General features: G+C 57.7%; 1 protein-coding gene and 5 gene segments (V, D, J or C); 3 read left to right on the plus strand and 3 right to left on the minus strand.

The window, feature by feature from the left end:
• The first annotated feature begins 427 nt into the window (after window positions 1–427).
• On the plus strand, window positions 428–1,151 carry LOC308184499 (Ig heavy chain V region 6.96-like). The segment is given in 2 exons: window positions 428–674; window positions 781–1,151.
• On the minus strand, window positions 1,090–7,216 carry LOC308184498 (Ig heavy chain V region 6.96-like). The segment is given in 3 exons: window positions 7,128–7,216; window positions 6,903–7,021; window positions 1,090–1,437 (listed from the first exon to the last, which is right to left on the minus strand).
• LOC308184488 (immunoglobulin heavy variable 3-23-like) lies at window positions 3,285–4,059 on the plus strand. The segment is given in 2 exons: window positions 3,285–3,432; window positions 3,539–4,059.
• Window positions 5,487–7,877, plus strand: LOC308184492 (immunoglobulin heavy variable 3-23-like). The segment is given in 2 exons: window positions 5,487–5,572; window positions 7,363–7,877.
• Window positions 7,878–8,340: 463 nt separating this feature from the next.
• Window positions 8,341–10,312, minus strand: LOC308184507 (uncharacterized protein; the record flags this gene model as incomplete). Its single annotated transcript, XM_080571619.1, has 4 exons — window positions 8,341–9,032; window positions 9,366–9,665; window positions 9,981–10,154; window positions 10,261–10,312. The coding sequence occupies 4 exons, from the start codon at window positions 10,310–10,312 to the stop codon at window positions 8,356–8,358; spliced, it is 1,203 nt and encodes a 400-aa protein (XP_080427745.1). The 3' UTR covers window positions 8,341–8,355.
• Window positions 10,313–11,115: 803 nt separating this feature from the next.
• LOC308184494 (immunoglobulin heavy variable 3-23-like) lies at window positions 11,116–11,839 on the minus strand. The segment is given in 2 exons: window positions 11,692–11,839; window positions 11,116–11,585 (listed from the first exon to the last, which is right to left on the minus strand).
• Window positions 11,840–13,644: the final 1,805 nt, after the last annotated feature.

The raw sequence follows: 13,644 nt of genomic DNA on the forward strand, positions 1-13,644 counted from the left end.
GAAACACGGCCGCTTTCTGTTTCCTGTGTCCATTTTAGAGAGACTGCAATTAAATTACTCAGCATGCATATTAAGTAATCCATCCCATTAAATAATTCCGTGTCATAAGTGATCAGGGATCACAATGAAATAACTCAAAGCACCCTATGAATTAGTGCAAGGTAGAGAATTAAATGAAATGACGAAGAAACACAACGAATGCTTGTCAAAGATCAAAAAAAAAATAATTCCACACGTCTTATTAATTAGAGCATGGTAGGAAATGCAACAAATCTCAAGTTTATTGAGTGGTTTCTACTCAGCAAAGAAACACGATGAGTCCTGCTCAAGGATCGCCCTGAAATAATTCAGTGCGTGCAATTAATGAGTGTGTGGCAGGGAATGCAATGACATAACGAGGAAACACGATGAGTGCTCCTGAAATGGAGCAAGGAAAAAATCTAACGAGCCCAATTAATGAGCCCTTCGTAGAGAATGTAATGAAGTAACTCAGTGCAATGAAATAACTCAGGGCAATGAAATACCCCAAGGAGGAAACGCGATGAACGCCCCTCCGGGCACCTTCAAATGCGCCCGTCCCCAGCGTCCCCACAGCACCCGGCGCCCCCTTCCCCTACCCACCATGAGTCCTCACGCGCTCGCCCTCCTCCTCCTCCTCCTGGCCGCCGTCCCAGGTAGGGCCCGGTCCCGCGGAGGCTGCCGGCGGCCCCGGCTCCCCACGGCCGTGCGGGGGCCCGTGCCGTGTGGCTGAGCCCACCGCTCTCTGTCCTTCCTCCCCAGGGCTGCGGGCGGCTGCGACGTTGGACGAGTCCGGAGGGGGCCTCGTGAAGCCCAGGGGGTCCCTGACCCTGGTCTGCAAGGGCTCCGGATACACCTTCAGCAGCTTCGGCATGGGATGGATGCGACAGGCACCCGGGAAGGGGCTCGAATACGTTGCGAGTATTCACAGCGGTGGTAGCTACACAGACTACGCGTCGGCGGTGAAGGGACGCTTCACCATCTCCAGGAACAACGGGCAGAGCACAGCCACCCTGCAGATGAACAGCCTCAAGGCCGAAGACACCGCCACCTACTACTGCGCGAAAAGTTCTAGCAGTAGTTGGTGTGGTGATAGTGCTGGTGGTGTTGATGGCTGACAGTATTCACATCACCAACACCATCATCACGACCAGCACCACAATGAACATCACCAGCAGCACCAGTAGCACCAGCAATCTCAGCAGTACCAGGACCAGCATAACCATCAGGACTTTTCGCGCAGTAGTAGGTGGCGGTGTCTTCGGCCTTGAGGTTGTTCATCTGCAGGGTGGCCGTGCTCTGCCCGTTGTTCCTGGAGATGGTGAAGCGTCCCTTCACCGCCGACGCGTACCATGTGCTACTACCAGCGCTGTTAATAGTAGCGACCCACTCGAGCCCCTTTCCGGGCGCCTGTCGGATCTATCCCATGCCGACGCTGCTGAAGGTGTATTCAGAGCCCTTGCAGACCAGGGTCAGGGACCTCCCGGGCTTCACGAGGCTCCCTCCGGACTCATCCAACATCAGCTGCTGCTTGTCCAGGAGGATCCTGGGCCCTTGATTCCCCAGCCCTGCAGAAGCCCAGGGCGACGTCCGTCAGCCTGAGGGCTTCGTGGGTGGAAAGCCTCAGGAGCAACGACCCCAGAGCCCAGCGCCGAGTGAGAAGAGCTTTGGTTGGAGAACCCGCTGGTGGCCAGGGTGAGTTGTGTCGGGGCCTTTCCCTTGGCCATGAAGAATGAGAGCAGCACCAGCAGAACCACCAATCTCACCAGCATGACCATAAGCATCACCGTAACCACCAACTTTTTTCGCGCAGTAGTAGGTGGCGGTGTCTTCGGCCTTGAGGCTGTTCATCTGCAGGGTGGCCGTGCTCTGCCCGTCGTTCCTGGAGATGGTGAAGCGTCCCTGCACCGCCGGCGCGTAGGATGTGCCAGTACCACCGCTGTTAATTCTCACACGTATTCGAGCCCCTTCCCGGGCGCCTGTTGCACCCAATCCATGGCGTAGCTGCTGAAGGTGTATCCGGAGCCCTTGCAGACCAGGGACAGGGACCCCCCGGGCTTCACGAGGCCCCCTCCGGACTCGTCCAACGTCGCGGCCGCCCGCAGCCCTGGGGAGGAAGGACAGAGAGCGGTGGGCTCAGCCTGGGGGATCCCTGACCCTGGTCTGCAAGGGCTCCGGCTTCACCTTCAGCGGCCACGACATGTATTGGGTGCGACAGGCACCTGGGAAGGGGCTCGAGTGGGTCGCGAGTATTTGGAGCGATGGTAGCACACATGATACGCCGGCGGTGGAGGGACGCTTCACCATCTCCAGGAACGACGGGCAGAGCACGGCCACCCTGCAGATGAACAGCCTCAAGGCCGAAGACACCGCCACCTACTACTGCGTGAAACGTGATAGCAGTGCTAGCTGGGGTCATGCTGATCAGATTGGTGGTGCTGCTGGTGCTCTTTCATTGTCCATGGGCCAGGGAAAGGCCCCGACACAACTCACCCCGGCCACCAGCACGTTCTCCACCCGCACCTCTTCTCACTCGGCGCTGGGCTCTGGGGTCGTCGCTCCTGAGGCTTTTCACCCACGAAGCCCTCAGGCTGACAGATGTTGCCCTGGGCTTCTGCAGGACTGGGGCATCGAGGGCCCAGGATCCTGCTGGAGACCCTCCTGATGGATGGGCTGGGGGGGGGTCAGAGGGTGATGGAGGTTGGCCAATGGATGAAGGGTGGTCAGAAAACAAAACAAAATGAAGTGGTGATGGGGGTGGAGACCCCAGAATCCATGTCCAAGGTCTGTCCCTGTGCTCTGCACGAGGCCATCAGCACCACCAGAAGCAGCATCAATACAATAACCACCACCACCAGCATAACCACTAGCAGCTCTCGCGCAGTAGTAGGTGGCGGTGTCTTCGGCTTTGAGGCTGTTCATCTGCACGGTGGCCGTGCTCTGCCCGTTGTTCCTGGAGATGGTGAAGCGTCCCTTCACCGCCGGCGCGTATATTGTGGTACTACCACCGCTGTCAATACTCGCGACCCACTCAAGCGCCTTCCCGGGCGCCTGTCGCACCCAGTTCATGCCGAAGCTGCTGAAGGTGTACCCGGAGCCCTTGCAGACCAGGGTCAGGGACCCCCCGGGACTCACACGGCCCCCTCCGGACTCGTCCAACGTCGCGGCCGCCCGCAGCCCTGGGGAGGAAGGACAGAGAGCGGTGCTCCGTCGATAAAAAGGCTCAGGCGCCTTACTATGAAGTAACTCAGGGCAATGAAATACCCCAAGGAGGAAACGCGATGAACGCCCCTCCAGGTGACTTCAAATGCGCCCGTCCCCAGCGTCCCCACAGCACCCGGCGCCCCCTTCCCCTGCCCACCATGAGTCCTCACGCCTTCGCCCTCCTCCTCCTCCTCCTGGCCGCCGTCCCAGGTAGGGCCCGGTCCCGCGGAGGCTGCCGGCGGCCCCGGCTCCCCACGGCTGTGCGGGGGCCCGTGCCATGTGGCTGAGCCCACCGCTCTCTGTCCTTCCTCCCCAGGGCTGCGGGCGGCCGCGACGTTGGACGAGTCCGGAGGGGGCCTCGTGAAGCCCGGGGGGTCCCTGACCCTGGTCTGCAAGGGCTCCGGCTTCACCTTCAGCAGCTACACCATGCAGTGGGTGCGACAGGCACCTGGGAAGGGGCTCGAGTACGTCGCGGGTATTGATAGCTATGGTGGCACAGCCTACGCGCCGGCGGTGAAGGGACGCTTCACCATCTCCAGGAACAACGGGCAGAGCACGCTCACCCTGCAGATGAACAGCCTCAAGGCCGAAGACACCGCCACCTACTACTGCGCGAAAAGTGCTTACGGTGGTGGTGGTTCTGCTGAAAATATTGATGGTGCTGTTGGTACCGGTGCTGCTCTTGGTGTTGGTTGTGGTGCTGGTCATGGTGATGGTGCTGGAGATGTTAAGACTGTCAGCCGTCAACAGCACCAGCGCTCTCACCACCCCAACCACCAGCAGCTCTCATGCAGTAGTAGGTGGCGGTGTCTTCGGCCTTGAGGCTGGTCATCATGAGGCTGAGCGTGCTCTGCCCGTTGTTCCTGGAGATGGTGAAGCGTCCCTGCACCGCCGGCGCGTAGGATGTGCCACTACCATCCTTGCTAATATCTGCGACGTATTCAAGCCCCTCCCCAGGCGCCTGTCGCACCCAAACCACGAGGTAGCTGCTGAAGGTGAAGCCGGAGATGTTTGGGACTACCCCCGGACTGCAGCGAGGTCTGCTTTACCCACACTATTGGAACATTTTGCTCCAAAAGTTAAAGGATTTTCCCATTCGTGGCCACCCTTGCCCCAAATAGAAGGACGCGTTGCCTCTTATGCTTACTCTTGACCTCAGTATGGGCATGCTTTTGCCCTCTCATGGCTATTTTTGCCCCAAATACAGAGGTGTTTGGCTCTGTATGCCCTCTTTGCCCCAAAAATGAGCACCTGGCTCATTTTCAGGGGCACTGTGGCCCCACGATGGGGGTCCCTTGCCCTTTATGGATGTTTTTCGATGCAAATAATACACATTTCCTACTTTTTGACACCAATTTTGAATGAAATTGGGGTGTTGATTATTATTCTTGCCATTTACACACCTACCACTTAGAAATTTTTTCCTCTTTTTTCCATTTATTCCGGAATACGAGAGTATTTTTAAGACTTTGGGGCCAGCTGACTCCAAAATGTGGGAATGTCGTCCCACATCTGGGCTAGAAACCCCCAAATTTTAGATTTTTTAAGTGAGACATTCAGCACTCCCTGCAGTGCCCACCCAAGCATAGCCAGGCAGATGTTTGTGCGGGGGCTATTTCTGGGCAGAAAACGAGTTATTTTGGTACTGCCTGGAAACCTCAGCAGCTGGAGCAGCCCCGAAACACGGCCGCTTTCTGTTTCCTGTGTCCGTTTTAGGGAGATTGCAATTAAATTACTCAGACTCCAAATTAAATAATCGATCCAATTAAACAATTCCGTGTCATGAGTGGTCAGGGATCACGACGAAATAACTCAAAGCACCCTATGAATTAGTGCATGGTAGAGAATTAAATGAAATGACGAAGAAACACAACGAATGCTTGTCAAAGATCAAAATGAAATAATTCCACGTCTTATTAATTAGAGCATGGTAGAAAAATTCAACAAATCTCAAGTTTGTTGAGTTGTTTCTACTCAGCAAAGAAACACGATGAGTCCTGCTCAAGGATCGCCCTGAAATAATTCAGTGCGTGCAATTAATGAGTGCGTGGCAGGGAATGCAATGACATAACGAGGAAACACGATGAGTGCTCCTGAAATGGAGCAAGGAAAAAATCTAACGAGCCCAATTAATGAGCCCATCGTAGAGAATGTAATGAAGTAACTCAGGGCAGTGAAATAACTCAGGGCAATGAAATACCCCAAGGAGGAAACGCGATGAATGCCCCTTCAGGCGACTTCAAATGCGCCCGTCCCCAGCGTCCCCACAGCACCCGGCGCCCCCTTCCCCTGCCCACCATGAGTCCTCAGGCCTTCACCCTCCTCCTCCTCCTCCTGGCCGCCGTCCCAGGTAGGGCCCGGTCCCGCGGAGGCTGCCGGCGGCCCCGGCTCCCCACGGCCGTGCGGGGGCCCGTGCCGTGCGGCTGAGCCCACCGCTCTCTGTCCTTCCTCCCCAGGGCTGCGGGCAGCCGCGACGTTGGACGAGTCCGGAGGGGGCCTCGCGAAGCCCGGGGGGTCCCTGGCCCTCTTCTGCAAAGGCTCCGGCTTTGACTTCAGCACCTACAACATGCAGTGGGTGCGACAGGCATCTGGTATGGGGCTCGAGTTTGTCGCGAGCATCACCGACGGTAGTTATAGCACATATTACTCGCCAGCAGTGCAGGGACGCTTCACCATCTCCAGGGACAACGGACACAGCACGCTCACCCTGCAGATGAACAGCCTCAAGGCCGAAGACACCGCCACCTACTACTGCGCGAAAGAAGATGGTGGTAGTGGTTAGGCTTATGGTGCTAGGATTGGTGGTGCTGCTGGTGTTGCTGGCATTGTTCATGGCCCAGGGAAAGGCCCCAACACAACTCACCCTAGCCACCAGCACCAGCAGCACCATCAATATCTTCAGCAGTGCCACCACCAGTGTAAGCACGTTTCACGCAGTAGTAGGTGGCGGTGTCTTCGGCCTTGAGGCTGTTCATCTGCAGGGTGGCCGTGCTCTGCCCGTCGTTCCTGGAGATGGTGAATCGTCCCTGCACCGCCGGCGCGTACTCTGTGTAACTACCATCGCTGTAAATAGTAGCGACCCACTCGAGCCCCTTTCCGGGTGCCTGTCACACCCAGTGCATTTGGTAGCTGCTGAAGGTGAAGCCGGAGCCCTTGCAGACCAGGGTCAGGGACCCCCCGGGCTTCACGAGGCTCCCTCCGGACTCATCCAACATCAGCTGCTGCTTGTCCAGGAGGATCCTGGGCCCTCGATTGGTCAGCCCTGCAGAAGCCCAGGGCGACGTCCGTCAGCCTGAGGGCTTTGTGGGCGAAAAGCCTCAGGAGCGACGACCCCAGAGCCCAGCGCCGAGTGAGAAGCGCTGCGGGTGGAGAACGTGCTGGTGGCCGGGGTGAGTTGTATCGGGGCCATTCCCTGGGCCATGAACAGTGCCAGCAGCACCAGCAGCACCATCAGTCGCATAAGCATAACCCCAACTACCACCACTACCAGCACTTTTCGCGCAGTAGTAGGTGGCGGTGTCTTCGGCCTTGAGGCTGTTCATCTGCAGGGTGAGCGTGCTCTGCCCGTTGTTCCTGGAGATGGTGAAGCGTCCCTTCACCGCCGGCGCGTAGACTGTGTCACTACCATTGTAGTTAATTTGTGCGACGTATTCGAGCCCCTTTCCGGGTGTCTGTTGCACCCAAATCATGTAGTAGTCGCTGAAGGTGAAGCCGGAGGCCTTGCAGACCAGGGTCAGGGAGCCCCCGGGCTTCACAAGGCCCCCTCCGGACTCGTCCAACGTCGCGGCCGCCCGCAGCCCTGGGGAGGAAGGACACAGAGCGGTGGGCTCAGCCGCACGGCACGGGCCCCCGCACGGCCGTGGGGAGCCAGGGCCGCCGGCAGCCTCCGCAGGACCGGGCCCTACCTGGGACGGCGGCCAGGAGGAGGAGGAGGAGGGCGAAGGCGTGAGGACTCATGGTGGGTATGGGAAGGGGACGCCGGGTGCTGTGGGGATGCTGGGGAGAGGCATATTTGAAGGCGCCCAGATGGACATTCATCGCATTTCCTCCTTGGGGTATTTCTTTGCCTTGAGTTATTTCGTAGTAAGGCGCCTGAGCCTTATTATCGACAGAGCACCGCTCTCTGTCCTTCCTCCCCAGGGCTGCGGGTGGCCGTGACGTTGGACGAGTCCGGAGGGGGCCTCGTGAAGCCAGGGGGGTCCCTGACCCTGTTATGCAAAGGGTCCGGCTTCACCTTCAGCAGCTACGCCATGTATTGGGTGCGACATGCACCCGGGAAGGGGCTTGAGGAAGTCGCATATATTAGCAACGATGGTAGTAGTTCATACTACGCGCCGGCGGTGCGGGGACGCTTCACCCTCTCCAGGAACGACGGGCAGAGCACGGCCACCCTGCAGATGAACAGCCACAAGGCCGAAGACACCGCCACCTACTACTGCGCGAAAGCTGCTGATAGTGGTGCTTGGAGTTATGCTTATGCGATTGGTGGTGCTGCTGGTGCTGCTGGCATTGTTCATGGCCAAGGGAAAGGCCCCGACACAACTCACCCCGGCCACCCGCACGTTCTGCACCCGCAGCTCTTCTCACTCGGCGCTGGGCTCTGGGGTCGTCGCTCCTGAGGCTTTCCACCCACGAAGCCCTCAGGCTGACGGACGTCGCCCTGGGCTTCTGCAGGGCTGGGCCAACAAGGGCCAAAGTTCCTCCTGGACAAGCAGCAGCTGATGTTGGGTGAGTCCGGAGGGGGCCTCATGAAGCCCGGGGGGTCCCTGACCCTGGTCTGCAAGGGCTCTGGATACACCTTCAGCGACTACTACATGGGATGGATGCGACAGGCACCCGGGAAGGGGCTTGAGTTCGTCGCGAGTATTTACAGCGATGGTAGTTACACAGAGTACGCGTCGGCGGTGAAGGGACGCTTCACCATCTCCAGGAACAACGATCAGAGCATGCTCGCCCTCGTGATGACCAGCCTCAAGGCCGAAGACACCGCCACCTACTACTGCGCGAAAGAAGCTGGTGGTAGTGGTAGTTGGGTTTATGCTGAAGGTATTGGTGGTGCTGCTGGTGCTGGTGCTGCTGGTGCTGTTGGCTGTGGTGCTGGTCATGATGATGGTGCTGGTGATGTTAATATTGTCAGCCACCAACACCACGAGCTCTATCACCACTCCAACCAGTGCTATAATGTTTCGCGCAGTAGTAGGTGGCGGTGTCTTCGGCCTTGAGGCTGTTCATCTGCAGGGTGAGCGTGCTCTGCCCGTTGTTCCTGGAGATGGTGAAGCGTCCCTGCACCGCCGGCGCGTAGGCTGTGTCACTACCACTGCTGTAAATACCCGCGACGAACTCAAGCCCCTTCCCGGGCGCCTGTCGCACCCAAAACATGTCGTAGCTGCTGAAGGTGAAGCCGGAGCCCTTGCAGACCAGGGTCAGGGACCCCCCGGGCTTCACGAGGCCCCCTCTGCACTCAGAGAACCCGAGCACCTTGCTTGGTGCCACCCAGCACCTCCACATCTCCCTTCCCAGCCAACTCCTGCTGCCGTGTGCCCATCCGGCACCACATCTCATCTCCTCAGAGCTCACTGCAGTCCCTGGATAGTCCCAAACATCTCCGGCTTCCCCTTCAGCAGCTACACCATGATGTGGGTGCGACAGGCACCAGGGAAGGGGCTCAAGTACGTCGCGAGTATTAGCGGCAGTGGTAGTGGCACATACTACGCGCCGGCGGTGCAGGGACGATTCACCATCTCCAGGAACAACGGGCAGAGCACGGCCACCCTGCAGATGAACAGCCTCAAGGCCGAAGACACCGCCACCTACTACTGCACGAAAGAAGCTGGTAGTGGTGGTTGTGGTTATGCTGGTGAGAGTGATGGTGGTGGTGGTGGTGCTGCAGGCACCGTGCACACCCCAGGCAAAGGCCCCGACACAACTCATCCCAGCCACCAGCGGGTTCTCCGCCCGCAGCTCTTCTCAGCACCATCACCACCGACAGCACCACCACCAGCACCAACGCCACCATGACCATCGTCATGAAGAGCACCAACACTGACATGACCAGTACTGTCAACACCGCCACCAGCACCGTCAAAAGCCTGACCACCACCATAATCTCTCACCCAGTAGGAGGTGGCCGAAGACACCGCCACCTACTACTGCGCGAAAAGTTCTGGCAGTGGTTGGTGTGGTGGTGCTGCCACTGGCGGTGGTGATGCTGCTGGTGATGTTGGTGATGGTGCTGATGGTGTTGATGATAGTGCTGGTGATGTTGGTGATGGTATGGATGATGCTAGAGGTGTAGGCGATGATGCTTTTCGTGAAATTGATGGTTCCGGCAAGATTGGTGGTGTTGGTAACTTTGATGCTGTTGTCGGTGATGGTGATGGCATTGATAATTATCACGGTGTCGATGATGTCGATGGTGTTGATAATGATCACAGAACCACGGACTCATAAAAACCCAAGTTTGGAAAAGGACCTACCAGGTCACCCACTCCCACCATCCTCCTACCACCACTGCTACCCACTGAGCTACTACGTGACGACGGGGTCGATGATGATGAAGGCGCTGCTCACGCTGATAGAGAGCGCGATGTTGATGAGGATGACGGTGCTGCTGCCCTCATGCACGGCACAGGGAAAGGGCCCGGACACAAATTCTCCTGGCCACAAGAAGCATCTCCATCAGCACCACCAGCTCTGCCCATCGTTCCTGGAGAAGGTGAAGCGTCCCTCCACCGCCGACGCGTATTTTGTGTAACTACCAGTGCTGGTAATGAGCGCGACCCACTCGAGCCCCTTCCCAGGTGCCTGTCGCACCCAGTGCATTTCGTAGCTGCTGAAGGTGAAGCCGGAGCCCTTGCAGACCAGGGTCAGGGACCCCCCAGGCTTCACGAGGCCCCCTCCGGACTCGTCCAACGTCGCGGCCGCCCGCAGCCCTGGGGAGGAAGGACAGAGAGCGGTGGGCTCAGCCGCACGGCACGGGCCCCCGCACGGCCGTGGGGAGCCGGGGCCGCCGGCAGCCTCCGCGGGACCGGGCCCTACCTGGGACGGCGGCCAGGAGGAGGAGGAGGAGGGCGAAGGCGTGAGGACTCATGGTGGGCAGGGGAAGGGGGAGCCGGGTGCTGTGGGGACGCTGGGGACGGGCACATTTGAAGGCTCCTGGAGGGGCGTTCATCGCGTTTCCTCCTTGGGGTATTTCGTTGCCCTGAGTTACTTTATAGTAAGGCACCTCAGCCTTAGTATCGTCAGAGGTCTCTCTGTCCTTCCTCCCCAGGGCTGCGGGCGGCCGCGACGTTGGACGAGTCCGGAGGGGGCCGTGTGAGTCCCGGGGGGTCCCTGACCCTGGTCTGCAAGGGCTCCGGCTTCACCTTCAGCAGCGTCAGCATGGGACGGATCCGACAGACGCCCGGGAAGGGGCTCGAGTTCGTCGCGCATATTAACAACGATGGTAGTAGCACAGCCTACGCGCCGGCAGTGCAGGGATGCTTCACCATCTCCAGGAACGACGGGCAGAGCACGGCCACCCTGCAGATGAACAGCCTCAAGGCCGAAGACACCGCCACCTACTACTGCGCGAAAGCTGCTGGTAGTGGTGGTAGTTGGGGTTATGCTTATGCGACTGATGGTGCTGCTGGTGCTGCTGGCATTGTTCATGGCCCAGGGAAAGGCCCCGACTCAACTCACCCCGGCCACCAGCACGTTCTCCACCCGCACCTCTTCTCACTCGGCGCTGGGCTCTGGGGTCGTCGCTCCTGAGGCTTTTCACCCACGAAGCCCTCAGGCTGACGGATGTCGCCCTGGGCTTCTGCAGGACTGGGCCATCGAGGGCCCAGGATCCTGCTGGAGACCCTCCTAATGCATGGGCGGGGGGGGGCAGAGGGTGATGGAGGTTGGCCAATGGATGAAGGGTGGTCAGAAAACAAAACAAATTGAAGTGGTGATGGTGGTGAAGACCCCAGAATCCATGTCCAAGGTCCTTCCCTGTGCTCTGCACGAGCCCATCAGCACCACACACGCAGCATCCATACAATAACCACCACCAGCAGCATAACCATCAGCACTTTTCGCGCAGTAGTAGGTGGCGGTGTCTTCGGCCTTGAGGCTGTTCATCTGCAGGGTGAGCGTGCTCTGCCCGTTGTTCCTGGAGATGGTGAAGCGTCCCTTCACCGCCGGCGCGTAGTATGTGCTACCACCACTGCTGGTAATACTCGCGACGTATTCGAGCCCCTTTCCTGGTGCCTGTCGCATCCATCCCATGCCGAAGCTGCTGAAGGTGAAGCCGGAGCCCTTGCAGAACAGGGTCAGGGACCCCCCGGGCTTCACGAGGCCCCCTCCGGACTCGTCCAACGTCGCGGCCGCCCGCAGCCCTGGGGAGGAAGGACAGAGAGCGGTGGGCTCAGCCGCACGGCACGGGCCCCCGCACGGCCGTGGGGAGCCGGGGCTGCCGGCAGCCTCCGCGGGACCGGGCCCTACCTGGGACGGCGGCCAGGAGGAGGAGGAGGAGGGCGAAGGCGTGAGGACTCATGGTGGGCAGGGGAAGGGGGCGCCGGGTGCTGTGGGGACGCTGGGGACGGGCGCATTTGAAGGTGCCCGGAGGGGCGTTCATCGCGTTTCCTCCTTGGGGTATTTCCTTGCCCTGAGTTATTTCATTACACTGAGTTACTTCATTACATTCTCTACGATGGGCTCATTAATTGGGCTCGTTAGATTTTTCTCCTTGTTCCATTTCAGGAGCACTCATCGAGTTTCCTCGTTATGTCATTGCATTCCCTGCCACACACTCATTAATTGCACGCACTGAATTATTTCAGGGCGATCCTTGAGCAGGACTCATCGTGTTTCTTTGCTGAGTAGAAACAACTCAACAAACTTGAGATTTGTTGCATTTTCTGCTATGCCCTAATTAATAAGACGTGTGGAATTATTTCATTTTGATCTTTGACAAGCATTCGTTGTGTTTCTTTGTCATTTCATTTAATTCTCTACCAAGCACTAATTCATGGGGTGCTTTGAGTTATTTCATCGTGATCCCTGATCACTCGTGACACGGAATTATTTAATTGGATGGATTATTTAATATGCATTCTGAGTAATTTAATTGCAGTCTCTCTAAAATGGACACAGGAAACAGAAAGCGGCCGTGTTTCGGGGCTGCTCCAGCTGCTGAGGTTTCAGGCAGTACCAAAATAACTCGTTTTCTGCCCAGAAATAGCCCCCGCACAAACATCTGGCTGGCTATGCTTGGGTGGGCAGCGCTGAAGGTCTTGGCAAAAAATTCTCAAATTGGGGGTTTTGTAGCCCAGAAGTGGGATGACATTCCCACATTTTGGACTCAGCTGGCCCCAAAGTGTTAAAAATACTCTCGTATTCTGTAATAAATGGAAAAAAAGAGGAAAAATTTCTATATGATAGATGTGTAAATGGCAAGAATAATAATCAACACCCCAATTTCATTCAAATTGGTGTCAAAAAGTAGGAAATGTGTATTATTTGCATCGAAAAACATCCATAAAGGGCGAGGGACCCCCATTGTGGGGCCACAGTGCCCCTGAAAATGAGGCAGGTGCTCATTTTTGGGGCAAAGAGGGCATATAGAGCCAAACACCTCTGTATTTGGGGCAAAAATAGCCATGAGAGGGCAAAAGCATGCCCATACTGAGGTCAAGAGTAAGCATAAGAGGCAACGCGTCCTTCTATTTGGGGCAAGGGTGGCCGCAAGTGGGAAAATCCTTTAATTTTAATGTTCATGATGTTGATGATGGTGCTGGAGATATTAATGTTGTCAGCCATCCACACCACCAGCACTACCACCTCACCAACCACTACCAGCGTATCTGGTACCATCATCAGCATGACAAAGACCATCACCGACACCATCATCATGACCGGCAACACAATCAATGTCACCAGCAGCACCAGCACCAGCAGCACTATCGCTCTCACCAGCACCACTACCAGTACCAGCAGCTCTCGCGCAGTAGTAGGTGGCGGTGTCTTCGGCCTTGAGGCTGTTCATCACGAGGGTGGCCGTGCTCTGCCCGTCGTTCCTGGAGATGGTGAAGCGTCCCTGCACCGCCGCCGCGTACCTTGTGTCACTACCATCCTTGCTAATTTTTCTGACATTTTCGAGTCCCTTCCCAGGTGCCTGTCGCACCCAATCCATGCTGTAGCTGCTGAAGCTGAAGCCGGAGCCCTTGCAGACCAGGGTCACGGACCCCCCCAGGCTGAGCCCACCTCTTTCTGTCTTTCCTCCCCAGGGCTGCGGGCGGCCGAGACGTTGGATGAGTCCGGAGGGGGCCTCGTGAAGCCTGGGGGGTCCCTGACCCTGGTCTGCAAGGCCTCCGGCTTCACCTTCAGCACCTACAACATGGGATGGATGCGACAGGCGCTCGGGAAGGGGCTCGAGTTTGTCGCGCGTATTAGCAG

This window comes from Anser brachyrhynchus (genome assembly GCF_964034855.1).
Source record: "Anser brachyrhynchus genome assembly, chromosome: 34".
Lineage (NCBI taxonomy): Eukaryota > Metazoa > Chordata > Aves > Anseriformes > Anatidae > Anser > Anser brachyrhynchus.